The 27,263-nt window shown below is 56.3% G+C and overlaps 9 protein-coding genes across 9 annotated transcripts; 5 read left to right on the forward strand and 4 right to left on the reverse strand.

The window, feature by feature from the left end:
• Positions 1-202: 202 nt before the first annotated feature.
• C8Q71DRAFT_858896 (uncharacterized protein) lies at positions 203-965 on the reverse strand (the record flags this gene model as incomplete). Its single annotated transcript, XM_047927574.1, has 6 exons — positions 203-226; positions 278-333; positions 393-519; positions 584-668; positions 725-819; positions 876-965. The coding sequence occupies 6 exons, from the start codon at positions 963-965 to the stop codon at positions 203-205; spliced, it is 477 nt and encodes a 158-aa protein (XP_047777679.1).
• Positions 966-1,232: 267 nt separating this feature from the next.
• On the reverse strand, positions 1,233-4,762 carry C8Q71DRAFT_764810 (armadillo-type protein). The gene is made up of 11 exons (XM_047924084.1): positions 4,584-4,762; positions 4,466-4,522; positions 4,236-4,400; positions 3,739-4,184; positions 3,291-3,688; positions 2,983-3,239; positions 2,552-2,930; positions 2,170-2,504; positions 1,725-2,115; positions 1,551-1,669; positions 1,233-1,497 (listed from the first exon to the last, which is right to left on the reverse strand). Exons 1-11 carry the CDS (start codon positions 4,704-4,706, stop codon positions 1,297-1,299), a joined length of 2,871 nt encoding a protein of 956 aa, XP_047777680.1. The 5' UTR covers positions 4,707-4,762; the 3' UTR covers positions 1,233-1,296.
• Positions 4,763-4,835: 73 nt separating this feature from the next.
• Positions 4,836-7,999, reverse strand: C8Q71DRAFT_109955 (DNA binding protein). The gene is made up of 14 exons (XM_047916323.1): positions 7,809-7,999; positions 7,623-7,760; positions 7,395-7,567; positions 7,245-7,338; positions 7,058-7,192; positions 6,761-7,001; positions 6,618-6,711; positions 6,410-6,563; positions 6,243-6,351; positions 5,910-6,185; positions 5,740-5,854; positions 5,527-5,683; positions 5,311-5,472; positions 4,836-5,242 (listed from the first exon to the last, which is right to left on the reverse strand). The coding sequence occupies exons 1-14, from the start codon at positions 7,902-7,904 to the stop codon at positions 4,976-4,978; spliced, it is 2,211 nt and encodes a 736-aa protein (XP_047777681.1). The 5' UTR covers positions 7,905-7,999; the 3' UTR covers positions 4,836-4,975.
• Positions 8,000-8,097: 98 nt separating this feature from the next.
• On the forward strand, positions 8,098-10,445 carry C8Q71DRAFT_837024 (uncharacterized protein). Its single transcript, XM_047926458.1, has 2 exons — positions 8,098-8,420; positions 8,481-10,445. Exon 2 carries the CDS (start codon positions 8,499-8,501, stop codon positions 10,110-10,112), a length of 1,614 nt encoding a protein of 537 aa, XP_047777682.1. The 5' UTR covers positions 8,098-8,420; positions 8,481-8,498; the 3' UTR covers positions 10,113-10,445.
• A 273-nt stretch (positions 10,446-10,718) lies between these two features.
• On the reverse strand, positions 10,719-18,690 carry C8Q71DRAFT_908417 (cell morphogenesis N-terminal-domain-containing protein). The gene is made up of 9 exons (XM_047928996.1): positions 18,599-18,690; positions 17,710-18,548; positions 17,199-17,662; positions 17,015-17,138; positions 16,819-16,956; positions 16,561-16,761; positions 14,097-16,508; positions 13,891-14,045; positions 10,719-13,839 (listed from the first exon to the last, which is right to left on the reverse strand). The coding sequence occupies exons 1-9, from the start codon at positions 18,627-18,629 to the stop codon at positions 10,974-10,976; spliced, it is 7,230 nt and encodes a 2,409-aa protein (XP_047777683.1). The 5' UTR covers positions 18,630-18,690; the 3' UTR covers positions 10,719-10,973.
• A 4,286-nt stretch (positions 18,691-22,976) lies between these two features.
• C8Q71DRAFT_724594 (uncharacterized protein) lies at positions 22,977-24,083 on the forward strand (the record flags this gene model as incomplete). The annotated part of the gene is made up of 3 exons (XM_047921642.1): positions 22,977-23,422; positions 23,476-23,553; positions 23,603-24,083. The coding sequence occupies 3 exons, from the start codon at positions 22,977-22,979 to the stop codon at positions 24,081-24,083; spliced, it is 1,005 nt and encodes a 334-aa protein (XP_047777684.1).
• A 9-nt stretch (positions 24,084-24,092) lies between these two features.
• Positions 24,093-24,892, forward strand: C8Q71DRAFT_764858 (uncharacterized protein). Its single transcript, XM_047924085.1, has one exon. It carries the CDS (start codon positions 24,206-24,208, stop codon positions 24,845-24,847), a length of 642 nt encoding a protein of 213 aa, XP_047777685.1. The 5' UTR covers positions 24,093-24,205; the 3' UTR covers positions 24,848-24,892.
• A 240-nt stretch (positions 24,893-25,132) lies between these two features.
• Positions 25,133-26,098, forward strand: C8Q71DRAFT_110144 (uncharacterized protein). Its single transcript, XM_047916324.1, has 3 exons — positions 25,133-25,301; positions 25,369-25,561; positions 25,619-26,098. Exons 1-3 carry the CDS (start codon positions 25,258-25,260, stop codon positions 25,946-25,948), a joined length of 567 nt encoding a protein of 188 aa, XP_047777686.1. The 5' UTR covers positions 25,133-25,257; the 3' UTR covers positions 25,949-26,098.
• C8Q71DRAFT_110164 (uncharacterized protein) lies at positions 25,745-27,021 on the forward strand. Its single transcript, XM_047916325.1, has 4 exons — positions 25,745-26,120; positions 26,183-26,270; positions 26,325-26,862; positions 26,928-27,021. The coding sequence occupies exons 1-3, from the start codon at positions 26,099-26,101 to the stop codon at positions 26,857-26,859; spliced, it is 645 nt and encodes a 214-aa protein (XP_047777687.1). The 5' UTR covers positions 25,745-26,098; the 3' UTR covers positions 26,860-26,862; positions 26,928-27,021.
• The last annotated feature ends 242 nt before the right edge of the window (positions 27,022-27,263 follow it).

Raw genomic sequence — 27,263 nt, forward strand, 5'->3', positions numbered from 1 at the left:
TGCAAGAGCCTATATCCAGCTGCGTAATCCCTATGCATACCCTCGCTCCAATGTACTTCTACTTGCGATGGAATCCGCTCTGCGCATAGTGGAGATGTCTATGCATAACTTGCTGCGATTGCTGAGTGCACTCGTGAATACAGTCAAACGAACAAAACAAAATCTAGGGGAACAGAGGTATGATGCAGGAATGGGAGTGCGATCACCCGCGACGAGACACAAAGTTCTGTTGCTCAAGAATGAGCTCAACCACACGAGCAAGAAGACAGCGACTTACATCCAGATCCTGTTGTGTAGCGACTCCAAGCACGAACTTCCGGCTATAGTCCGTTACTGGCAAGACGGACATTCGTCTAGAGGGGCATCTCATGGACTGTGAGGGCGTGACATACCTATAGCAAAGACGTTGTGCCGCAGAAACTCCTCCAACTCCGGTAGCGACGTCGACGGCGTGATGATCGTGTACGGATGGGAAGACGAGCGATTGAACTTCGTCAGATGTATGATGACCCTATCATCCTGTGCGCAGGCCCAACAACGCATTCGGTGACGTCCTGGAGAACGGTACGAGATGCAGACATACCGGAGCAGCCTGCCCAGCCTCCCACTTCTCTTTCAGCGCAGCGACGTCCAGATATCCGAGGGGCTTGCGGTGGCGGTCGAGGACACTGACCGAGCATCGTCAAGGCAATCTGTGTATGGTTGGATGGCGAAGAGGACATACGGGATATACGAGAAGTCGCGCTCGTAGGCCGACTCGATCGCTCGTGAGATGGCCTCATCGGACGGCAGCGCGAATGCTGGTGGGAGTTGTAGGTCCTGTCGTTCGTATGTTTGTCCACCTCCACATACAGTGCTGCGTCCAAAAGACATACCTCCACCACCGCTCCCCTGTACTTGTCTCCCTGGCTCGGCAAGGCAGACCCATTGACTTGAGACGCGCTCGCTGTCGACGCTGCAGCCATCGTGGCCGTTGAAGACAGTCACCAAATATAAGCCCAAGCTATCCAGGTGGAAGTGTAGAGACAAGACGCGTTGCGCGAAGGTCGAGGTCGAATGGCACCATACTGTGCTCGTACAATGGGCAGTTTCACCGCGGGAGGATCTTGAGCGGCCTCCTTTGGCAGCGCGGCAAAGGCCGAGCGGTTCTAGCACGCATAGGAATTCATACTCGGGCCTAGATTTCGTTGCAGCAGGCGTAGGAGGGGCGTTCTCAAAGCAAGGGCCCATGCGAAAGCGCGAAAGAAAGCTCAGGTTCATGCGACAAAATTACACTAATTCTGTCAATGATAGCGACTACAGCTTCATCTGGTCCTCCTTCTCGTACCCGGGGTTTTTCTGCAAAATGACGAAGCCCTCCAGTACGGGCGCGAAGGGGATGAATTCCTCCGTCGCGAGCTCCGCGCGCTCGCTCGTGCCCAGCCGTACCGGTGTTGAGTGTGTCTGGAAACCGGAGATCGTTCTTGGCTTGCCGGCTTGTCCGACGACGTCGACGGCCTGCATATGTTGAGGTCAGCTGAGGTCGAGACATGAGCCACGTCGTTACATACCTGACCGACACGGACAGTGACCGGGAAGCTCTTGAGCTCCTCGTTGAGGGTGATGAGGAACCTCGGGTACATCGCGGTCACGAGGAAGTACAGCATCCAATGGTACTTGTCGAGCACGACTGAGAGACACAAATGCGTCAGTGATCTTCCCCTGACACTCCTCATGCTACTCACAGCCCTTCGCGTCCGTGAACGCGAGCAGCGTCGCAAGCAGACCCGCCACAGCCGGTCTGCTCATGATGTTGCGATCCGAGAAGAACGGGTTGATAGTGAGCGTGCCTTTGCCCATGTGCACAAGACCCTGCGCGATGCGGACCATGAACAAACAATCCGGCTCCTTGTAGTAGTAGCCCGCCAGTTGCCGGAGCATCTGCGCAAGCCGGGCGTTGTTGGTACCCGCGCCGACCAAACCCATCGCGAAGATGGCATTGAGCGCGACGGCGAGGTCGTTGTCGTGGCTGTACTTGGAGAGGGTGTCGAGGATGGGGAGTTGCGGATTTGATGCGCTGAGGAGGCCGAGAGCGAGAGGAACGGTTTTCCGGATGACGGGTTCGCCATAGTGCATCTACAATAGGCGGGAGTCAGCGATGTTTAAGTCCACTTGGGCTTCGCGACTCACTAGGTGGTTCAGTGTCCGCATGGCCATCTCCGAACCGACCTCCTCGCCCATTGCGACCAACGCAATACCAAGAACGGCGAACGACTGGAAGGTGTCGTCCTTCGGAGGCTCCTCTGGTGCGGCGTCCTTCTCGTCCTTCTTCTCGCCCTCCTTCTTCTCATCCTTTGACGGCTTCACAATGTGCTCGTCGCAGTGGTGGAGCATCTCCTGGACCTTAAGAACGTCACCCGTACCCGCGTACGAGCACGTCTGCACGAGGACCACAGCCTGCTTCGAGATGGGGTGCTCAATCGCTTTGAGCGTCTCGATGGTCGCATCTGATCCGTCCTGCAAGCCTACGGGCTGTGAGCCAGCCAATCCTAAACACTCAATGACTGCATACCTAGGTAGAGCAGCGCGAGACCGAGCAACATGAATCTCGTCCACTTCTCCTCGAGCTGCTTGTCATCGCGCTCCATCAACGTCTGCAAGATCGTACTCGCGATCTCGCCATTTCCGCTGCCCACGAAAATGAACCCGAGCGACAAAGCCGTCAAGGACGCGATCTCCATCGACACGCCGTCGTCGCTGACGGTCGGGACGAGCATCTGCAGCAAGTCTTCCCGGTGTGAGCCGACGTAGGCAAGGCCGAGGCCAACGATGGCGCTGGTCTTCAGCGAAGCCGCCTTGTTCTCGACATAGTCGCCAAGCAGTGCAAGGGCCGCATCGGCTTCTGTCCGTACACCGCAGTTCAGGATACCTGTCGCGAGGAGCGCACCGGCCTAGAACAGGTCAGACATGCATGCAGTATACGCCAGAAGATATGGGAATGACCTTGATGTACTCCTCCGGGACGTAGGTATACTTATCGACATGGCTGAGACCGACATCCGTGTCCCACAGCAGACTCAGACCAAGACTCGCCGCGGCACTCATCATGCCGTGCTCCTTGTTCTTGTAGATCCAACTGTTACCCTCCTCAGCCTCCACCATGAGCTTATCGTTGCCGAAGCCTGCGTTCACGAAGGCGTTCACGAAGGTGCCCGCCAAATTGCCCCGTGCCGAATCGACGTTCGCGGCCGCAGACGTTCCTGCAGAGAGCATTAGCAGGAGTGGATTAGAACAAAGAAGTAAAAACGCACTTGTGTTCTCAAGATGCGACTTGTACACGTCCTCCAAACTCTTCGGCTCTGAAACGCCTAGCTCTTTGCCGAAGTCCCGGAGGTGCTCGCTCAGGTGCGTGTTGCTCAGGCACTCTACAATATCCTCCGGTAATTCTGACTCGCCCTCGTCGGCACCGTCCTCCGACATTTGCGGGTCGATCCATTCTCGCGGGATCTGCGCGCGCGCAAGCATGAATGCGAGTTGGCGCTTCATGAGCGGATTCGCCGGAGCGTTGAAGTCCTTGCGAATCAGCTCAGGGTTGCCGAGACGTATTGAGAGAGCGAGTGCTTGTGGGAACTTGTGTTGCTGGCCGAATATCATGTGTGCTGTCCGGAGGAAGGCTCGGTCGTCTGGCGTGGGGAGTAGATTGACACAACTGCATACTATGAGTTGAGACCCATACCAAGGGTAAGGAGTAAAACGCACCGAATCATGTACTGGCACACTCGCTCATAGGTATTCTCATCCACAAGCTCTGATATCCGGTCAACAATCTCCAGCTCCTCCAGCAGGTCGACAGCGTCTGGTTCTGCGTTGTGGCGCAGCAGGAACGTCGCGCACACCATCGCCAAATCCTGGAGGTCGTCAATGGTTCCGATGACCTGTGGGGGCTTCATGGCTTCCTGTGCCGCCTCCGTGTCCTTCTCTAGAGCAGCAGTGGTGTCCGATTCACCGAGCACGCGTGCGCTGTACTCCTCTCCTAGCTCTGCAGCCAGGTGGCGGACGTATTCGTGGCCCCATGAGCCCGGCTCTGATATTTGGGACCCTGCGGGCGCGAGGGACGCGGAGAGCAGGCGGTAGCGGAGGGTGCCTCTAGGCTCGGTATCCGAGTACGTCATAGCGAGAACAGACAGGATGTCTGCGAAGAGGCTCTGCAATAGTTCAGTACGATAAACATACGTCAACAGATGGGCCTGGCTTACCTTGTTCTCCGAGGGTGGCCATGTCTCGTACAATGATTGCAATTCGGGGTAGTGTGGATGCAGGAACTTCAGAGGTTTCGGAACGGATGTCATGGAGGACGTAGAGGTTCGAATAAGTGTCCGAAGCGTCTCAAGGGCAGGTCGGTACAAGTCCGTGTTAGATTCCTACACATACAGACTCGTTAGTAACGCAAACGCGGTACGCGCACCGGTCGTTCAGTACTACACACCTTGAGCCGCTCTACCAACATTTCTAGCTCATTCTTAAGCTGGAGGTCCTCCTCTGACTGCATAGCATTCGCAGTGAGCCGGTATTCGCGACAGGCATGCACTTCCCATGGTACGCACCAGGTCCTCTCCCGCCTTCTCGTCCTCCTTCAGCTTACCATCGGCCTTTTCCGCTTCCTCCTCCTCTTTCTTCTTCTTCGGGTCCTCAGAAGTCACCGGAATAGCAATAGTTGGCTCAGGCATCGTCAAGCGGGTGGTGGGTGGTTAAGTGAGAGGAGTGAGGTAAGGCTCGAGGCTTGGGTGGCTGAACGCGTACGCGTCGCGTCCAGTTTCGTCAGGATTTGTGATCACCTGCCAAAACGAGAATATGGATATTCCAAGTGGCCCGTCAATTTCGAAGTCAAATTCAATCATCCACCGGAAGGCAGGCCAGTACATCTTAGCTGTCAACCCAACAATCTTACTCCTCGTCGTGGACAGTGGTCGTCCCAGCAATACTGTACGGCGTACTATCAACACCTCTCGAAGACACGATACAAATCCGGCAGGTTTGCCACCTGCACCACATCTCGGTCCAGCAACGACTTCGGTGCAGCGAGGTAACGTGCCGCCGTCGGGAACAGGACGTGTTGGATCTGCCACTGAACCGCCTTATCCTCAACCTTCTCTTGCTCCGTCAATTCATCCGGAGAAACCGGGATGACTGGCTCTGGAACGTAAAAGAACGCCAGCTCCCGGAGGAAGCTCTCGAAACACTCTTGCTCAGCCGTCCAGTCAACCTGCCAGGGCGGATTGGCGTCAGTAGTTGTCTCGCAGTGGGGAGGTACATGGTGCAGGGGAAGCATACCTGGGGCCCTAGACGCATGAGGAACAGCGGAAGCTTGTCGAGGTTTGGTGTATAGTCCCTCAGCAGCATCGGGAGTGTCTCGACTTTCCCATCTGCGCTGATGCCGAACGAGAAGTACTCCTCCAGCATCTCCCTCCGCGATAGCAATGTATCCACAATGCACTGTCGACGATTTGAATCAGAGTCGCATCACGAATCGCCCGTATCTCTACGTACGTCGACGATCTGCGGCCTTGTCATCTTACTCCGCTCGACGCCCTCCTCGGCATCTACTGCGAGGGTCACTAGTTTGCGAAGTGAAGGCGCAGGGTCCAGACGTAGTCTCCCCAGGTCACCGAACTGCCTGAGACCGATCTGATAGAACAGTTCTTCACTGTCCATGGTCAGCGGTCGCACGAGCTGGTGAGCAGGACTATGCAGCAGACTTACGCAAGGGCTCCGTGATTGACAAGATACAGTTTCGTCGAATGCTGGATGAGTGACAGACACTTGTTCACGTCCACGATCCCCACAAACGTATGTTTCTGCAGGATCTCCGTGAGGTCTTCAATAAAACGTTTCAGCAACAAGACGCGATTCTCAAGCATATGCAGACGCACGGTTATGCCTCCCCTTCACTACTGCGGCCCTCAACTGTCTCACCGACGTCAAGTAGCACTGCGACTCCTTGATCTCCCTCACCCTCGACCCGCTCTGCGTACCCGGGGGCGTACCCGAACCCGCGTTCGGTGAGCCGCTCCCAGACTGCGTGCCATCCCCGGGACGCTGCTGCGAGGGGCTGAAGACCGGGAACATCGAGTCGAGCGTACGGTCTTGCAAGGATGTGCGGACTTTGTGCTGGGAGAGCGTCTTTTTGGGCTTCGCTGCTTGTGATGCTGTTAGCAGAACTAGTCAGTGTCTATGATAGCGACACGGAGATATTGACGGCGTACGTGGGGGTTCGGGCTCGTCGACGTCCATCTCGTCCTCCTCTCGAGCGCGTTTCTTGCCCTTCCCTTTGTCTTGTGAAGGTGTCTCGGCTATGCCGCCCGTGAGCAGGGTCTGACGGAGGCGCAGGCCACGTTTAGCTACTAGTCTAGTCGTGGAAGATAGAACTGACCTGATACTCGAAGACACGGCTCTGGCTCTGCCCAACGAGCTTCTCCTGCACCGCATCGCAGATACGTTCGATGATCTCGTCGTCATTGAGGAAGTGGACTTCGCGCTTTGTCGGGTGGACGTTGACGTCCACGGAACGGGGTTCGATGTTCAAGCTGCAACGCCTTGTTCAACAGTGAGTTAAGCGGGAGAAGAACACTTGGGTAGACCTGAGATAGACGTAGGGTGAAGCGCCTTTTGGCAGGACCCCAGTGTAGATCGCCTCTACTGCCTTTCGTATCTTGGTTGACTCTACCAAACGATCTGTCACTGAATGAGCGGTGAGAACTCAACGAGTGTCGATGACACTCACGATTAATGAAGAGCAAGAATACCAGTTTCTTCGCCTGATAGTTGGCGTTGGTGAAGTACGCATCTGCGTCCCAGGAGCCCTTATCCGGTACTTCCTCGTCGTCGTCCTCTTCGGCTGGGGTACGGGAAGACACTGTCATGTGCAAGATTTCCTTAGCTATCGACTGGCCATACAGCAAGCGGATCGCTTGCTGTGTTGTCGAGGCTGACGGTGTGGTTACGTCTGGAATTGGTGAACCCGCCTTTCAAGATGACGCTCTGTAAGTATTTAAGGGAGTGAATAAGGAAAGCGAGTCACCTTCCGGCACGTGAAGGATACATGCGGGTTGTGAATAGCGTACTTGGTCACGACGTCAAGGATACGTGCATACTCTTCCGAGGAGCTCCGTAGTGCAGAGAGTCGTGTGGGTGTATTATAGAACAGATTCTCAACCTATGGTCATGATGTTACAACGTGCGAATGTGTGGGGTATCCTGACACGCACAGTAATAGTGGTGCCATCATTTCCAGCGCAGGGCTTGGGATCAGCAGAGGTACCTGCCTTCATCGGCGTCAATGCACCATCTGCATAGCATGCTCTGCCAGTGTCAAGGTGTTACTATCATGTAATAAGATCTGCATATATGCGGCTCACTTCCATGCGCAAGAATCTGCTTTCGTCTTAGTTACGACGCTCAAATGTGCGACATAAGAAATGGACGCGAGCGCTTCCCCGCGAAAGCCGTACGTCGTCAGACGCGACAGGTCGGAGAATGTGGCCAGCTTAGATGTTGTGAAACGTTCTGCGAGAATGGGTAGATCGTCATGCTACTTTCTCAATTGTCTGAGCAGCAGCAAGATGTCATTTGTGTAAGATACATACACGGATACCAGACCCGTTGTCCTGGATTTGCAGTAGTTTCATGCCTCCATCCTTGATTGTGACACGTATGGAAGTAGAGCCTGCATCTAAGCTATTCTCAATGAGCTCTTTCAATGCAGATGCAGGTCTATGGATTATCTACACAAAAATCAGCGGCATACAGTGACTTGTGATACCCACACGCACTTCTCCAGCAGCAATGCGGTTGATGACCGATTGTTCCAGTCGACGGATTGGTTGGGGGCCTGGTGCAGGAGATGGCGAGCGGTCTTGCGTAGTCATTAGATATAGCACAATCAGACAGTGTTCATGTTATATTTCTAAGTGTATGTCAGAGAAAAGCTGGTTGGAGGTAAATGAGTGGTGACGGGTGTGGCTGAAAGCTCCTGAGCGCCACAAGCGCGTTATGACGAATCACATGATGCTGTAGCATTTGAACAACTGCCATATGTGGACACCCGACCACCCGGCGCAGGACGTCGGCATCTGCATCTTTCACTCTCCCAACTTGCTCACAGCCGCCATCCCCGCCTGCACCGCCCCCCTCGCTGTCGACGCCGACGACGGCCTTGCCCGCTCCGCGGCCGACGACCCTCGCCACAGACTGCTCACGACGACGCATGACAGAATAGAATCAACGGTCTTGTGGGGCTCCTCTAGCGCTCCAAACGACCTACGACCCTTCGGTATCGCCCTGGTCAAACACACGGACAACGCCAGATTGACTAACCGGCTGCCCAAGCCAGAGGGACAGAGAGATTTGTTTGTGCGGTGTGGCAGCAAGCTCAGGCAACGAAGGTGCGTCCACCTCCGGTGGCCGAGGCCGATCCCGTAAATTCACAAGCCTCGCCCTTGCAGAGCACTCAAACCTGCGAGATGCCTCCGACGTTAACCAACATGCCACCGTCGACGCCACCGCGCGGCCGACAATCGTCACGTTACCCCGCGTCGCTTGCCCTCGGCGATCCCGGACGCGTTCCATTACACAGGCGGGGAACGTCCAAGACGTACGAGCGGCTGGAGGACTTACTGCGCGAAGCGGGCTACAAAGAGACGCGCGTATTCACGCCAGAGTCGGAAAGAAAGGAGGCCCGAGATGCTGAGAGCAGGAAAGGCAGTCTGCGCGGGGGCGTCGACTCGGTGGTGGGCTACCTCGCGAGCTGGGTGCCGGGGTCGGGCAGGACGGAGACCACCTCCCACGTCCTGAGCACAACGCCTCCGCACGAACCCCGGCTCCATTGGTCTCTCCCACCCTCACCGCTTGCGCATAAGCACAAGCTCCCTGATGAGAACGGACGACCGCGAAGCCCACTCTCCGCGTCCCCAACAGCCTCGAGCACCACAATCGCGTCTTCTGTCGACAGCTCCGATGGGCGCACCGTCAACTACAGACATTACGCCAAGCATGCACACAACGCACAGCCTCAACTGCTCCGGCCCAAGACCTCCGCCTCCAGTAACCTGCGTACATATGCCCAGGTCTCAGCTGCGCAGGGCTACCTCCGGCATATGGCCTCCGCGCCCAACATGCCCAAGCGCCGTCCCTCAACGCGCGAGACGTCCGTCGACCGCCATTCCGTATATGCCATGGACCGCGGGCAGCCCGCACTCCCACCCCGCTGGCTCGAGTCCGTCACGAGGGCAGTCGCAGGAGCAAGCAATCCCCACGCGCACGTCGGGGGCCCGCAGACCGCCCGTAGACTCAGCCGCCCGTCCTCGCGCGCCCCGCGTGCGAGAGAAAGGGCAGGTAAGTTTATGCTGGCGGACCAGACGAACCGCCAGGCCCGGAGCGCGTCGGGGGTGCCGCCCGGTCTCACGTCGTACCTCGCGCGCGCGGAAGCGGCCCCGAGCACGGTCAGCACCGCGCGCGTGATGTGTAGGTCTGCGCCCGCCTCCCGTTCATCCTCGCGCGTTGGCGACAGGGACGCGCCGACCAGCGCACGGAGTGGTGCGTCTCGCACACGGAACCCACAGCCCAGCGCGCGGAGCGAGGCTTTCAGCTTCTCGTCGAGGCGGCAGAGCAGAAGTGACGGCGTGCCGCTGCTCGCGACTACCTCCGTCGAGAACGACGCGTGGAGCACTCAATGGGTGCACGGGGAACGCGTGCCGATGACCGTGGTTCGCCCCGGCGACGCCGGCGATGATGATATGTACTCGGACGGCGAAGACGATGACGATGACGACGACGACGGAGAGCTCACCTTCGCCCGGCTGCTCGTGCCTCCGAAGCGGCAGTATTCCATTCAGAGCCTGCGGAGACACCTCCACCAGAGCCAAAGCCGGAGCAACCTGCACGAGCCCGAGAACCCCTGGGATGAGGACGGGGAGACGCTTGCCGCGGTCGGGCGCGCGATGCGAAGCCCTACGGACGATGAGGACGGCGAGGGCTATGGCTGGCAGGCGCTCGGCATGCCCGGATTCAAGAACGGCACTGTGAAGAGACGCAGCGGCATCCCTGGCGGTTGGGCGGGCTTCACGAATCGCTCATAGCATCCGTGGGGCGAAGGAGCCGTCTCACTCTAGTATTGTATCACCAACACCACCTCCATTGCTCATGTTCATTATTCACCGGCACAGGTTTCGTACCATCATCCCTCGCAATGACTTATAATGGTATACTTAATTCATCTTGGTCCCTTCCGCCTTACCATCCAGGACGTACATTCCCGTACACGTACAGCATGCACGATCTCTCCCCCATCATATATTCCTATAATGCTGTAGACAAAAGAAAGGATACCGCGTAGCATCGAGCGGAATATCAACGGATGTGACATAGCGAAGTAGTAAGTTGTGGTTGCCTTAATCCTTGAGTCCATGAACGCCTCAGCCGGCCTCAAGTTCAATGCCACTGTAGTGAGGATTCATGGTTACAACGAGAGTCTGAGTCGTTTGACTGCCAGACCAATATAAGCACGAGCTGCAAAGGACCAATGAGACCGGCTGCATTGACTGATGTGAACTGGTACTTGACTGGTACCCTTGATTTGTGCTTCGCATTATGTACATCTTGGCAATGTGTCTCCGCGCATGTGCCAAGTTCTTGTATGCGCATATGCACGTTTGTCTTCCACGTCATGTTCTCGCCATTTTTATGCACACACAAAACCTATATATCATCGAATGGACTAAGTAGTCAAGGGAAACAACAACAGTTACCCAACTGGCGAGAATGATCACAACGTCAGAGCTAAAGACGCAAAGTCGTGCTTGTGCGATCATATGTAGTCCCCAAAGTCCCAATGCGGCATATATACATAAGAATACATACGAGTGCGGTAGAGTACAGTGCACGACAATCTATTGAACGAGCAGCGACAAAGCAAGCGCAAACGAACGGGAAACTTCTGGTCAATAGTGATGTGAGGTGTTCAGTGTGAAGCGAGAGATGGAAGGAGAGTCAAACTCAAACAGGTCAGAACTAGTATCGTAATCGGAGTCATCTGAATCTTCGTATGGCGAGGCTGGCTCGACAGCATCGACGTCGAAGACGTCAGCAAAGGGTGTCTGCGGGATGTCGCCAGTAGCATCTGTGGACTTCGCTAGGATAGCAGCGACACGCGCTTCCAACTGCCTGTTAGCATCTGGGGCGGCGGAACGTTCCTCCTTGAAGAACGCGCTGAGCTCGTGGAGATTCTGCACCATCTCTCCGAGGTCGTCTTCTTGATGCAGTTGCTCGTCGTAAGGCGGAGTCATCTGGGGATACTCGGTCTGCGACAGGGGTTGGTCCGGATCATGCGGATGCACGACGAGCCGTAGCGCGTATAGGTTCTGCTTGCACGTCTTGCGGAGAGCATCGGAGCGCGGGACGCACCAGCCCGACTCTTGTGGAATGCCGAAGATCTCTGCAACCGACTCGACCTCCTTGGCGTCAGCACGCAGATGCGTGTACAGGCTCATGCGCAGGACGTGCTTGGCCGCAGGTCCGCCAGATATCTGCATGGGCTCATCGAGGACATCCAACGCTTGCGATGCGAGGTCGGTCTCGAGCAAGCGCAGCAAAGGCATCAGGAGCTCTGAGCCGAGGAGGTCGACAGGTCGCCGCGTCTCTCGTTGTTGAAACAAGACCTTCAGGATCTGCATCGTGCTGATTCGCAGCCACTGCTCCTTGTTGAGGACAAGACCCATCAGGAGTGTGATCACGTTTGTCCAGTGCTCCGATCCATAATGCTCGCGGAGGCTGGCAACCGACTCCCGCAAGAAGTCTTCCTTGGTACGGAACCGACTCTTGGCGAAAGAAGTCATGATTCGGACAATGCTCGGGCGGGCCTCTTCTTCCGCCAGCCGGCAGATGCTCAGCGCAAACTCCTGGAGATCTACGTCCTGTTTGCCATCGATCATGGCTTGCAGACAGCAAGGCAGTGCGACGACATAGAGATCGCGGACGCGGCCCTCGGACGGATCTATGAGCCTGCCATTGTTGACCTTCGAGAGGCGCTCCAGCAACTTAAATGTCAAAGCTGCTGTGCTGGAAGCACGTAGCCCGGTAAGCAGGCATGGCTGCAGGGCTGAGGGGCCTTGCCAATTCTCCGGTTTGTGGTCGAGGAGAGCCTGCATGGTCTCCGGGTCGTCCAAGTCCAGTCTGCCCAACAACGCGTCCAACAGCTCGAGCGTATGAAGGAACTCATCCTCCACTGTGGTCGACAGGCAAGCCAGGGCGCACCAGAACAACACAGGGATTAGTGTTGAGTCAAGACTGACCCAGGACACCATAGCCTTCAAGGTGTCGATCATCTCCACGTTGAATTTGCTGATCCCAGGTTCTGAGTCGGCGATAGAACTACAGAGGCGTCCCAAGAAAGCCGCGACGTTCGCCGGGCTGACGGGCGGCGAGAGCGCACGATACAGCTGTAGGGAACGATGGGCTATCTCGCGCTTCACAGAGGCCGTGCCCCATGTCACTGCCCATGCCCCCCAGTCGATGCGCACTTCGGGATGCAGCGGTTCGATGAGATCTAGGACTGCGCCTGACAACCGCTCCAATCTAGCATCAGCGTCCGTCGAGATCTGTCGATCCGTTCGTCGCTCTGCCTCGACTTCCTCTTCGATACGATGCAAAGCGGCCTTGAGATCCGAGTGTGTCCGGAATAGCGAACGATCCGCCACTTCGTCGAAGCCCGAAATGCAACAACGGAGGAGTTGGACGAGCATGTGGCGACATCGTCGCTGCAACAAGGGCTGCGTGTCGTCGATGTGGACGAACAGTGCATGAAGCAAAGGGCAGATATGCTGGTCCAGATCCCAATGACGATCGAGTGTTGCGTCCGAGAGGAACAGGAGGGCGAATTGAGATTGAGTGAGATTGAGCCTTGGCTGGCCAGAGAATAGAATGTCGAAGTCGGACCACTCTTCGATCTCTTCGGCGTCGAGCTGCTTGACCTTGTGATCATAGACGGGTATCATTCGTGTCGGGTGTATGCATCCAGCGATGTTGACGAAGATATCCCTGCCGATGACACTCTGGACGAGACATGCGATAACCTTGGCAGAACAGCTGATGAACGGTGCGTTCCCGACTTTGGGCGACAGCTCCAACAAGTACTTGACGACGGCTAGGCCGTTGTACTGATGGGGCTCGTCGACCAGTCGTGACCACATGACGAGGATCTGTTCGGCATAGTGCTCGACATATTGGGAGGTCAGCTTCATCATGTGGAAGACCACGGAACGGCCAGTTCGCGATAACCCAGACTCCTCGGTGTCATCGACGAGTTCGATGTCGGAAAGCCAGTGCTCCAGAGTTTGCAAGAGAATAAGGGGGCTGCCTTGAGCGTTGGCATCCAATACGCGGGGTATCCACTCGGAGAACTGCGCAAGCACGAAGGGTGCCTGTTCGGGATGCTCTCCAGCAAGAGTGTCGGAACAGGAGCGATGAGCTTGGAGGTAGGCGCTAGGTGATGCACTACATATGGCCGCTTCAAACTGCATCAGAGGGATAAGGCCGGAGTACTGCTGGTGAATCCCTTCAAGTATTGCGAATGCACGTCGGCGGATCTCCAAGAGCGGGTGGCACAAGTTGGATAGGCCGAGACAGACAGCTTGGCTGAAGCTGAACCCATGAACGACCGCAGGATCGCTGATGACGTCCGCCACGACGGCAAAGAAGCGCTCGTTACTGGTCCCCAATTGTCGGGTCGTCACGAAGGCTCTCACGAGCACCTCGTCCATTAAGCGTTTGTCGGGAGGCGCATGAACCAAGAGCGACCGAAGCGCTTTCCTATTGCAAGCAACAGTCAGGGATGAAAGGAACATCAAGCGAAGTACTCACTTGCCAGCCTCCTGATTAGGCTCATGGAAGGAAGCTAGAATCGCGGTCAGGCGATCGAGGGTTGCAGATGGATGCAGAGGTTTCAAGTCATCATCCGACACGTACTTATCCATCGGGGACATAGACGTATGGTCAGGAGGATAGAAGGCTTTGTGCTGGGGCAGGGGTAAGCAGACGGCGTTGGTCGAAGGAAAAATATCACTTACGCACAAGGCCGCCATGGCACCAACGGCAGCGTTGGACAAGGCTCGCGTTTCCAACTGGAAGCTTCGGATGCTCTCTGCTTGGTCTGTAGGATCCATGTGGAACTTCGCGGCAGCGGTCTGCATGAGCACAATCCGTCTTGTAACAGTCTCCGACTGCTTCCCCAGCTGACACCATTCTTCGCATAGTCTGTACAGAGACAGATGCATATGGGCCGGGATGAAACGATCTGAATCATTGAGCGTGGCGAGTCCGTCGAACAATCGTTCGACCGTGCCACAGAAGTAACGTCGCAACCTTTGGAGAGAGAAGACATCGCGATGTTCTGGGGCCGCTAGGAATGTCTGCATATTCCGGATGTACTTGAGCACATGCGCAAGGACGGTTTGCTTGCCAGACGACCGTTGCTCCTGCAACAGATGAGCCGTCAGGTAGTAGATGCCTGCCACAGCTGTATGGAACCCTTCTTGACGACGTGCGCGTGCTCCTCCGGAGGGCGCCGCCGTAGTCTTTGGTCGCTCATCGTAGAACTGACGGGCAGCGAGTATGTTCAGATCCTCGAGTAGTTGCGAATATGCTCGCGCGGGGGAAGAACTGATGCATGATACGGCGATGTTGCGGAAGGCGGGATGTTCAGAATCGAGGAACTGGCTGAGATATTTGAAGAGGTCGCGAGTGGTCACCATCTGATCACGTTCGTAGTTCGCCTCAGACCTGGCACGGGAGTGATCACGTATCGGATAGTTCACGGTCGGCCTGACATCGGAAACTTGAGCAGTCGCAGACAGTATCTTGATCCACGCGTGCCACTGCAGAATGACACGTCCGTAGTCGTTGAGTATCTTGGCTGTGTCCTTGTCTCCGCTGGACGCAGACCTCGGTGGCAGATTCAATGGCGTCTTATTCTGCACTCCCGCCAGCTGCACGATAGATTGATGATACCGGCTCGCCGCAGCAACGATCTGTTCCCGGAATGTGACGAGGGCGTGAGGCATGCCCTCCATGCAAGGTCTGAGCAACGCTGGGAATACATGTATCCAAATCTTCCGGTCCTGCTCCATATCGCTCTCGGCCAGTCGCAACGCGATTTCCCCGTGGGGCGCCTTCTTCAATTGCTCCAAACGTGTGGTCTCGGTGGTGTCCATCATGTCCTCGTATGCGTCTAGGTATGCAGCTGGACCTAGTTCGTCGTGAAGCGCCGTAAGAATATGGAACGATGTTGGCGTGCGACCGTCGTAACGCGAGACCAACATCGACTGGAAATGCACCTGGAGAATATGGAGAAGACGAACGGCCCTAACACCATTCATGTAAACGGAACGCTTGCAGTGTGTCAGAAGGAACAAAGCTCCTGCTTCGATCTCGTCCACACGAGATAGAATGGCCTCCACGTCCTCGTCACTGAGTTCCTCCGTGGGTGTCTGTTTGATTCGATAGATCCACTGATCAACGAAGGTGATCCACAACGTCACGAGTCGCGAGCTCTCGATGTTCAGCTTGAGTCCGGATCCCTCGGTACACATGAGTGTTGGGTCGAAGAGGAAGGCAGAGAAGCGGGATAGTAAGGCAGATGCCTGCGCGGGGTCATTCATGAACCGTTGCAAGGCCTGCGTAGCAGCCTCGCCCACTGCTGGTTCTACGTGGACGATACCGCGTATAAGCATGTCGTACGCATCTTCAACGGCGAAAGAGGAATGCAGGCAGCGCGGCCACGACTGGTACACCGTCTGTAGGATGCTGATATGAGGGACGTATTGGTTGGGGTACGCGACAGATCCTTCGGGATGTCGCCGGATCGTGAAGCTGTGAGCATCCTCGTACGTCGGGCTGAGGCGCGTTGCCGACCATTGCTCGTCGAGGGAAGACCACTTCCCTACAGTCTGGAAACAGCTGAGAGCAAAGAACTTGAGACATAGACTGCAATGGTCGAGGAAGTCCGACCAGCCCGCTTTCAACGTCAGCGTCGAGGGCAAGGGCTCCGACGATGTCGGGTAGTCCTCTCGGTTCGGCAGCTTCGTGAAGTCGGTAGCGCTCGGCCAAGATGGGGTCGGCTCCTCTCTCTCCATAACGTGCAACGAGAGCAAGACCGCGCGGGAGGCTATGGCTATCCGTTCGGGTGCCAATGAGGTGGATAGACTCGCACCCTGTGCTGTGACGTTACGCTCCTGCAGTAGCTCGAGGCACATCTCGCTGCCGAACTCGAAGTGTCGGGAAAGTACGAAGTGCATCATGTAGACGAAAGGGTCCAGGTGTTCTTCTGGGGGGGTGATGGAGAGCCGATTTGCAGGGAAGAAGTGCCTTAATATCGTTTCCAGCTTCGAGGTTGTTGTGGAAGCCGGCTCATGGCATCGATAGAGGTACGTCCAGATGAGACGTACGACGGCATTCAGCACCTGTGTGCGATACATCCTTTCCTGGAAACCGACATTCAATGCGCATTCCCTCTTGACAACGCCGCGGACTTACCTTGAGCTTGCCCAGACCAGCCTCCAAACAAGTACTCCAGTTCTTGGCGAAGAAGTCCTGTGGAGCAACGCACAGCGCAGTGACCGCCAGTGGGTACGCGACGTGCCAGTATCTGGGCTTGCTCATCATGTCCCGTGCTCTCGGATAGATGACTTCAATCGCTTTCGCCCATTCTGGATGATTGACCTCCGCCTGAGCAGTCTATAGGAACAACCTCGTGTCAACGTCATTCGTGCCGAAGCAATGCAGAAAGCAGACCTTCGCAATTGGATGCAACATATATACGAGGGTCTCCGCGAAGGATGTCTTGAGACGATTGCCGTGCGCGTTCTCAAACGACTTAGACAACGACGCCATGAAGTCTGCACCTTCTTCGAAAGCTTCGGGCGGCCACACCTAATCACAAGAGTCATTGAGTCAATGATAGGCTTCGTCCACTGTAGATGATCCGTACCTTTATCTGCACATGCTTGAGACCCTGGACAAGGTTCTCGTACTTGAAGTCCGCGTCTTTCGGCACTAGACCCGCTGCTACTGGTTTAAGCTCGGTCAAGAAACGATCTGTCACGCTCTCAAAGCTGACAATGGGACCAGAATGAGCAGACAACTCGTGCGCGCGAACCTGTGACATTGCTTACCGGACATTGGCAATTTGACCCAACAGCCTCGCGTACAGCTCCGCATTTATTCGGTGATTGGCAGACTGAGTGAGCAGTTTCACGTCGGGTCTCTTGAACTGCTCGAAGGTTAGTTCCTCCAAGCTTTGTCCAACAGCTTCGCCTAGCGCATCCTTGGCCATGGACTGTGTTGCAGCCAGCAGTGCACGACACATGATGTATATCGAGGCGAGCGACTTCCGCTCCACGAGCATCGACGCAATGTCTTGCGTCCGCGCGACTCGTGCGCTGCCGGACGGGAGTGAGAGATGGTGGTGCACGAGCCTCTCATCTACCCCGTCGTTCTGTGACTTACGCCAACGCATAACAGATTCGACTACCGGTTTCGCGTGCTTCTGCGCGACTTTCCCTAGCGAAGTCAAGAGCTCGTCCAACTTGGTGTCAACACCCGGGCCCATGAACTCGGTGAGGATGGCGTCACGATCCTGCGCACATATGAGCCAAATCCAGCGCATATAGTAAGCATACGTACCACAGGCTGCCGCAGAAACTCGTCGATGTGTTGCTCACCGGATGCGGCGAACCGAATAAAGATGGCGTGCAGAGCGTAGTCCGACGGGGTTCGCGGGTCCATAGTGATCTTGTCCTCTATGTCGAAAATCGTGTGCGATTCATCGAGCGTAGACATACCCCCGAAGGCGCTTGGTTTGCGAGGTAACGGGGGTGGCGTAGAAGGTGCGAAGCCGCCGCCATAATCGCTTCCGGCATCGGAGTAATGGAATATAGAACCGGTTTGCGAATGTTGCGAGCGGGCATATGCGTGCTCCCGGGCCTTGGACGACGTACCGCGAGTCCTAGACTCCGTGGACGCTGGTGTGGGAGGACGGAACTGAGGCGGACTAGCGTGCGATGGCTGATGACGATGAGGTACTGGCGGCAAATGCCCTAGAGAAGAAGTAGAACGATTGAAGGGGTTTTTGAGAACGGGATAAGCCTGGTGATCCAGCACAGGCACGGGAGGAACGGGGTCGGTGGACTTCTTGCTGAACGCATTCCGGAGCGAGGCAAAGGAGGTCTTCTTCGCAAATGAGGATCCACCACCGCTGGTATTGTTGGTAGTGAAGGATGCCTGTGCGGAATGCGCGAATGGCGACTTGACTTTCCGACCGCTGTACTGCACAGAATGCACCGAGTCCTCAGAGGTAGTGGAGTCTCCACGAGCATGGAAGTAAGACTTCTCCGCACGTTCTGGAAGTGCCAACGGGGTCAGGATGGTAGGCGAGTCTTGTCCTGAGCTCGAGTTTCCCCAGAGGCTGCCGCCTTGCGGGCGTCCGAAGATGGGGGTCGAGCTGTAGTCATCTTCGTCGAAGTCTGCGTATGGTTAGTATTCGCGTCGTGGTAGACAGGAGCGTAATACGCACCGGGGATCGTTATCTGAATACCGTCCGACATGACTCCCCTCTAGCACCAGACAAGACGTCCTGGACGTTGTGGCGGAACGCGTGCATACAGTCGGCGTTACTCAACTTGCTGTGTGCAGCGCGACATTGCGTTCAGTAGGCGTGGGAAATATCACGGGTCGCAATCCACACAAGTGCGCCTGATTATATTCAAATTGTCGGCATCGACGACAACACCCCCAGCTCATTGACGACTCGATTTATATGCATACTTACGACTTCTATCACCTCCTGTTCTGGCCTCCAAGACAAAAACGAAATTTCCCCAATACCCCCCCTGGCCGCTCTGTTGTCAAGTATAGGTCAAATGTCGAGAAGTTCAATCTGGCGTCTCTCTGCGTCGGCCAATGCACCGTATGCGTGCTGTTTCCACGAGGTACGAACTACTGCTGAGTTGTGTCATTGCTATGCTGCCTTTGTGCTGCCTGGCCTGCTTTTTGAAACATAGCCTCGATGATCCGCACGAACAAAATGGATTGCTGCCGTCAATTTGCAACACCGAGCACCACATGCACCTCAGGGTCTATCACCCTGACCCATGATCATTTGCAGGGTCATCGAGACCCCCAGCATGGTCGGTCATGACGGAAATGCCCTTATGAAGGGTTCTCGAAATGATCGTTGCTTGACATTTGGCGCAAGAAGCTGCCAGACTCCGGGTCGAGTTGATAGCTCAGAAGTCCACGGTGGGTGAAACAGGTACGTATTCAATGGTTTGGAACGTCTCGGGGATAGTACTACGAGTGCCGCCCACAGGTATTTGAGATATCCAACATTGTGGAGTTGAGAATCGTCCCTGGTCCCGGAAGTGGCCTCCTTGTCGCAGGGATCCACGTCATGCTTAGATCGGCGGACCTGCTATCAGCTCAATGCGCTTGTATCCTGGCCAACTTCATCGGGTGCGTCATCCCCAGTTGATGCTGTCTAGATCATCAACGAAACATTGACCAGCCTGCGAAATCCCGACTGTTCATCTCCAATCTTCGAACGAACTCCGCTGTCAGTGTGGCTTGTAAGTAAGACCTGCGGCGGATCTGGTCGCTCCCTTCGTGGCGCAGCACACATCGTTCCGCCGACAGCCGCATTTAGAACACCATTGGTCGGTGGCAACCTGCCAGGGCAATGTCTGTCAGTCGGCTGCATCTGAGTACCGTTGTCGAAGAGTGCTGCAGCGGAGCGTCTTGCAAATCACTGCGCGAATGCGTTGGTGTGACGCCCATTTGTTGCCGCTGACATCACCCAGTGAGTCGCGCTGTCTCTTCGAGTCTGAAATATACCGACGTCGCCCGAGCTGACCGTCTCGATATGTATTTAGATAACAGATACTTCAATAACATAACTTCAGGTGCAAAGGGCGTAGTAGGACATGATGGTTCTCCGCTCTGATCAATCTGAAGACCTCACAACGCTCGATTTGCGAGTACAGGAATATCGAAATGGATTCAATGTAAGGCCACTCCGTGATGAAGCGGATGTCACTCGTCAGCATCATTGACATGTCAGGAATCCCAAGGCTAAAGGCATACAACGTCCAGAATAGGGCACCATGCAACTATCCTCGGAGCCCCGTTTCCCCTTGCAGTTAGCCCGCTGCGCGGCCCTCTCTTCGGGCTCGGGCTTGCACACCGGGCACGGACAGTCGGTACGTCGACGAACCGGAAGTCCGCCCCCCGGAAGCGGCACCTTCACCAGCAGTACCCTCTCCCGGGCCCTTTGGCGGTATGTCACTCGGTGGACTGCATACGCAATGCGGGCACGGTTCGCAACCCCACCTGACTTCGACCATGGGAACGATTGACGTTGATACCTTTAATTTCCGACCTCGGAGGCCCGGAATCGTCGCCTCCCCAGCTTTGTGTGCTACTTCGCTGGTGGCACGGTCTAGGTTGCCTGTGCATGGTCGACCAATGAAGGTGGATGTCCACTTCCCACCGAGTGCTGATCGTACGAATTAACTACGGCGTAGACGTCGGCCCGCTACACCGAGCGTCGTGCCCGATCACGCGATTGGCATTGTACACCGGACCGTGGGTCTACACCTGTAAGTTACTGACAGCGATAGGCTTCTCATAGTCCAATTGCTTCACACCCCTTTCAGTCGCTTCCGAAAGAGCAAGGCTGCACTCTCGTGTCGATGTCGCGTTTGCTCCGTTGCCTCCGATCCTGATCGGGCTTCTTGAGCTTGTCACAGACCGTCGAAGCAATGCCATCTCATGCCAGCTTCGTACCCTCAAATCCACGACCCTGCGTCACATTTCATTGGTACGTGCACCGTCAGACTGCTCGGTGAGCCTTGGCCCGTCTGCTCAGACAGCGTATGGCATCCTGCCTAACCAAATGCAGACATCTCAACAGTTGCCTGACACGCCTTCCGGATCCAGCAGCAGGTGCCTACATGCACGCAATCAAGCATAAGGCAGCATCTCAAGTCGGGTGTATTCGGACGCGCTTGGTTTGGAGGTTGATTTGCAAATCCTCGCCATGAGTGCTAGCGTCGCGAGGCATTATGGCATACGGACTGAGACAGATAGGTTGTTACAGGACTGGGATCGCAAACAGCATCAATCGTCGCACCCTGAGCCCCTTGCCGGCATGTGATCTGTTCTGACGATGCGAAGACGAGGTACGTGCTAAATCTCTTTCATGAAGCCAAGAGCCGTTCTGAAAGAACACACAGGTTTGCGCTGGTTCGGGGCGTGTAGAATGACAGAAGCCCACCGAGCGCTGCCACCGTTCCCACACATCATCGCTACATCATGTCGGCAGCCATTCCACCATCTGCATGCTCTCCCACCGTGGTGTGGCCACCTCGTAGGATCGCTCGTTCGGTCGATGGATGCGAGTGATGTGAGCTCTTGTGAGCTACGTGCCGTCTCACCTCGGACTCCGAGGGAGGTCCAACAGTTGCGAGTCCCCGTAAGCGATCTCTGCAGACCTCGAATAACATCTGATCGTAGTATCGTGTTTCCACAGATTGGGTTCTACACGCCCGGCCGGGGAGCCGATGCGGCTACACGGCCAACGAAACGATCGTAGGCAGCTTGCGAGCGCCGACGAGCACAGTCCGCTTACGAGCTCGACTAACATCTGCCCGATCGCTGCGTGTGAGGCGAGTGAGTTGGGGCGCCCGTGATCCGAGCATGTTCGCAGCCCGCGATCGTATCGCAAACCGGGCAGTGCAAGCCGATCTCAAGCAGTCTTCCGCGCTGCCTACGAATCGATCCACCTGCCCTTTTGGGTGACACCTCGTGACCAAATGCCCGAGCCAAGTGAGCTGACACGAACTCAAGGTTCCTCGGGCTGTGAGGTCATATATCGCTCCGTTTTGGTATATTGCAATCCTGATTGGCATATACACCAGCATAAGTGTATAATAGATGCCCAGTGTGCACACCAGAGCATGGTGCCGACCGTTGGGTGCGGGCCCAACAGCACGATATGTCTAAGTTCGTAAGTCCCTATAGTCTACTTGACGGCCCTGTCATATATATACAGGTATGTTGAGCAACCTATATCGGTCCCATGGCGAGGCGGTAATAGCGCTGGGCGAATAGCTTAGTGTCTCAAGTTCGACTCCTGCTGTTGTTGCATTTTTTCGCCGTATGCCTGAGTCAGCCAACCTAATTTTCCTTCTTTGCTCTATATGACTCAGCCTCACGTGCATAGATCTATCCAGCAACATAGCCGAGCTTGCAGTCTGCTTGCAGTCTGGCGCGTCGTCCGAGTGCACTCAGGTCACTGCTTGGCGCGGGGGCGCCCAGAATTGCTCAGCCCGCAAGCCGGCTGTCACGCCGATAGTATACCCGGGCCGTGTGGGCTCACGAGCCGCACCACAATCCGACTGCTCTCCCTTGGCCGGCAGTGTATGCTATTGAGTAAGTACTGCGCCCCCTTCCAGCCCCTTCCGCCTTCCTGGCTCGTGCCCTCAGTAGATGGCTGTGCTGCCAGTTCGCCAGCGTGCTAGCGGACCTTGGGATGCTGTGGCGGTGTTCCTGGGTGTTCGGAGCCCCATGCAGGCGCTTGGATGCGAGAACGTTGGGCATGATCTGGTCCATCAAATCTGTACGTTGGTACCGCACTGCGCAAATCCTAACCGCTGGCAGCGCTGGAGGGCGGGTTGGAGGGCGGAGGGGTCAATGGGACTGTCGCGCTTGCCAGATCGCGCCCCGCGCACAGTGCGCGGCGGAGGCATATTTGTACCTGGGCGAGATTATATAGTAGTAGCTGTATCTAGATAGGCGGTGAATTGGAATACAACCGGTGGCTGGATGCGCGCTCAGATTCGGATCCGTGTACATATACCCGATCGACTCAGGCGGCGTGCAGCGTCTACTTTTCAATGCCTTTCGATCCGTCTCCCCCACCATCCTCAGCCTCCACCTCAGCCATGAACCCATCCGCCTCCGCACGCAACGCCCCCAGCCGTGCCTCCATGTACGACCACCGACCGTACGACCCCCGCCACCACACCCCCGGGCACGATACGCGTGCATCGGAGGCGTATGGCGATGGTGCCTCGGACTTCATGAACGATTTCGACAGCTCCCGCGCCTTGGCGTCGACGTTCTCGCACCCTGCGGGCTCATATCTCGCGCCCCAGGCGTACTCCTATCCATCGCTCGACATGAACGGCATGTCCACGCGCACGCCACACGCGCGTCTCTCGGTGGACCCCGCACTGGTGGGGCCCTCCAGTGCCCCGTTGCATCAGGGCGGGTCGCCGATTTACCTCCATCCAGTCAGTTACGGTGGATCGACGAGCAGCGGTTACTTTGGCGGCGTTCAGTGGGTCATTCGTATCAGTTCTGCGTCTTGTCGGTCTCATGTGCCGCCCCCAGACCATCTTCCTACGCCACCTTCAACAACGATGAGTGGACAACATTCCCCTATGACCCCACATTCAATCCCATGCCTCTGTATGTTCGCCTTGTACTGATGTGTTCACCCCTCTGATACCTCGGGTAGTGCAATGCAAGACTCAGTATCGCCATCCGGTATGGCAATGACGTCCCTGCAGCCGGATTCTTGGGGATTTAAGCCTTTCGAGCCGTCACCACCATCGAATGTGCAGATTACGTCCGTGTCTGTAAATGATGCACCGTCTGCTTCTTCACCTCCGGAGAGCTCGCCGCCATCGCGCTCCGTTGTCTGCCAGTGGGGCCAGAAGTGTGGCGTCCTCTTGGACGACCTCACCGCCGCGGGCATTGCACGGCACCTCAAGGAGTATCACGTGAAGACCTGGGACAACCGGTCCCGGGGGCGCTGTGAATGGCACGGGAGTCCGTGCACAAACACCATGATGTATCACCAATCCTTCGGGAAGCACATCGCGTCAGTCCATCTCGGTGCAACCGCGCGACGTTGCGAAAAGTGCGGGGAGACTTTCGCACGTGCGGACACGCTCGACCGCCACATGAAACTCTACTGCCGCCAGCGTAGCAAGTAGACGACCCGCTGACTGCCTTGCTACTGTTGGTACGTTCGATCCCGTTCCTGATCCTTACTATCTGATATGCTAACCCCGCATCTCCGCGGATCGCAGGTATTGCTTCTAGCTTGCCGACCTAAATGTCGTACCTGATGGGTACCGTACTGTCCGCTATGGCCGACGTTCTACCGTCCGCAACTCTTCCATCTCATGGCCAGGCTGACTATGGACCATCGCAATACGTGCCCCTTCTCCCGCTGTCTCGTCACACCTCCACGCTATGCAGTACTATTCATCTGGGATTTTCGCGCGCACTATATCCTCGCTATGCTACTCGTCGACGCACCTATTCCTCGCAACTTGTTAACCTCTGTAATCATCGCCCCTCCACTCACCTAACGACTTCTCGCCTCTGCTTGGTCGGAGCGAGTAACGGTAATCTAACAGAACCCCTGTACCTCGGAATCCCTCCTCCGCCTCTCCCGACGCTTGCCGTCATTATCCAGACCATGATCCTGATCTATCTCACCAACTATCCCTTGCGCAGTAGCGGTCTCAGCCTCTGGCCCGACCTCCACGGACCTCGCGACGGTACTTCTCGCTCTGCATGGCTGAACCATGCCTTTATCACCGCCGAGGCTGAGGCGCGTGGTGCTGCTTTTGAGACTTTGGTTGGGTTGTGCATGAGGATTGTGGGACGCCGCCAAGATAGCGGTCATCTTTTCTGGACATACTCTGCATGGACGATTGGTGATCGCTGTAGCCACGTAGCCCTGATCTGATCGCGTATCTCGTCGTAGCTGTGCAATGCATTAGGTTTTTAGTTACATAGCGGGTGCATGGCACCGCCACTGCTCCGTGCTCGTAGGAGCCTCCCGCCTGCGATGGCCTCAGCCCTGAGATCTCCCTCGGACGATGTGTATGTTGATCCGCCTCGCCCGTCCTCCGCCATTTAATTTGGGCGCCTTCAACCACACAACCTGCCTGAAACGGCAGTTGCGCGAGGCGCTGCGCCCTACACGTGATCGCATATACCGTTAGTCGGCATTCGTCCATGTCCTTGGCCTTGCAATTCCCGGTCCTCCCTGGGTCCTCCTCTACCAGTACTACACAGCGTGCGCTGGCCAGCATGCTGCTGCTGATCAACAGCTGCGCGTGCGGCCTCTCACGCGTGTGACGCCCGTGCTACGGAATGCCTAGGAGAGATGTCCGCCGACCACGGACGAACGTACCCAGGTTAGCATCAGGCCCTGTGATTTCAAATATACATACTCTACTCCACGTTCTGCTGAGGCTATTGCAGAGAGGCTTTGTTTCACCCAGGCGCGCCGCCTCATGCCTGCCGATATGACATCCAAGCAATGGTCGCATTGCTTGTCGTGGCAATGATCAAAGAAGCCACACCCCGGATCTCCGGATTCAATCGCAGTGTAAGGATGTCATTGGCGAAGATACCGGGGCTCAGTACAATGGCCGGAGCTGGCCTCCAGAGGGGAGCCATGACGAGATATTCACTTGCGCAGGCTTGATTGACGCATGCTGCATTTAAGGAGCGTCGACTGCGTTGGATCGACGCTCGTAACACTACCAGATCCCTGCGACCGCACAGTCTCCTCCTACCATGTCGAACTACAGCGGCGGATCCCAACCTCGCACCAACAACTGTCCGATCCAAGGCTGGACGGCTCCGGACGACGCCGCTGCCAACCGCCAGGCTTGGCGGGACACACACCCCACACCTCTTCCGTACCGTGGCAGCGCGCCCGTGTTCAGTGATCCTCAGCCACTGGCACCCCAGGCTTCTCAGACCACACCGCTCCCGCAGTCATTTAACCCCGCGGGTCACAGTGGATTCCCCGACGCGATGGGCGAGCCTTCGATGAATCCATTTAGGTCGCCGGGTCGGACCGATGCCTATGGATCAGTGTTCGGTATGTCTTCAGGCGTACCGGATTCTTCTAGCTCGTGGATGAGTGCGCGTGCCGACTTTGCGTCAACGTCAGGGCTCGATCAGCATCGGGGAATTGCTGGCTATGGGTCAGGTACAGCGGACAGGTAGGAATTATAAAAACGTCGGCCTCCGTGCATACTAAAATATCTGTGCTCTGGCAGTGTAGGCTTTGGTCAAGCATCCCAATTTACTGGCGGTTGGCAACCGCCCTTGAACCAAAATTATGACCAGATGTCAGACGATTTGGCAATGGGGTACGCTGTAACCACCGTCGGCATGGCGCTCTCTGACCGAGTCGGACTCCACAGCCCATCGTACGACCCGACACTTGATAGCGCCTGGCCCAGTTGGGAACCAGCGATCATGCGTCGTTCATGGAGCTACGGTCAGGGCGACTCGCTGCCGTTCCGGTCAGTACCGCCAATGTATCATCCACACGCTTCCAGCGACCTTCTGCCGCGTTCCAACACGGCGCCCCCGATGGACATGCGGCGTTCAGGATGTTCGCCAAGTGGCGGGCCCGTAGGCGAGCGCTGTCGGTGGGGTGGCCAGTGCCAGACGATAATAACCGACCTCACGGCCTCGGGAATCAACCGCCACCTGAAGGAGTGCCATGTGCAGCCTTGGGACGACCGGACGCGCGGCTACTGCCAGTGGGAGGGGAGCCCGTGCAGCAAGAAGGTGCTGTTCTACTTCGGCTTTGGGAAGCACATCGCTTCGGTGCATGTTCGCTCCACCGCGAGCAAGTGCGATATGTGTGGGCAGATCTTGGCGCGCGGGGATACCCTCGATCGCCATGCTAAACGCTTTTGCCATGGGCGGCCTTCGAAGCCCCAGCCTTAACAGGTACGCGAGCAGATGAGCCTTTGTCTCGCGCATTTGCGAACAGAGAAGACTGACCGTTGCCATAGAAGAGACGCTGTGAAGGGTGAGACGACCCTCGCTCTCCATTCTATGACAGTCTGCAAATTATCGGACAAAGCTTGTGGGTGACCGCGCAGGGCGCATCAGACAGTTCACGGAGCCCATCTTACACAGCACGTCCTCTTTAATACCTTTTCTCTTCCATTCCTGCTTCTGTAACTGCATTTTCTCGCGGAGATCACGCTGGAGCCTGTGGCGCACCGCGGATGTGCCGCTGTGAACGATGCACGTCGATCCCAAGGGAGGTAAGACGATCGTAAGCCTTCCATGCACGTGTGTACGCTTCACAGCCAGCCAGTAGAACGCAATTGCCCGCCGGTTTG

Source organism: Rhodofomes roseus (genome assembly GCF_022264815.1).
Source record: "Rhodofomes roseus strain CIRM-BRFM 1785 chromosome Unknown C8Q71scaffold_13, whole genome shotgun sequence".
Taxonomy (NCBI): domain Eukaryota; kingdom Fungi; phylum Basidiomycota; class Agaricomycetes; order Polyporales; family Fomitopsidaceae; genus Rhodofomes; species Rhodofomes roseus.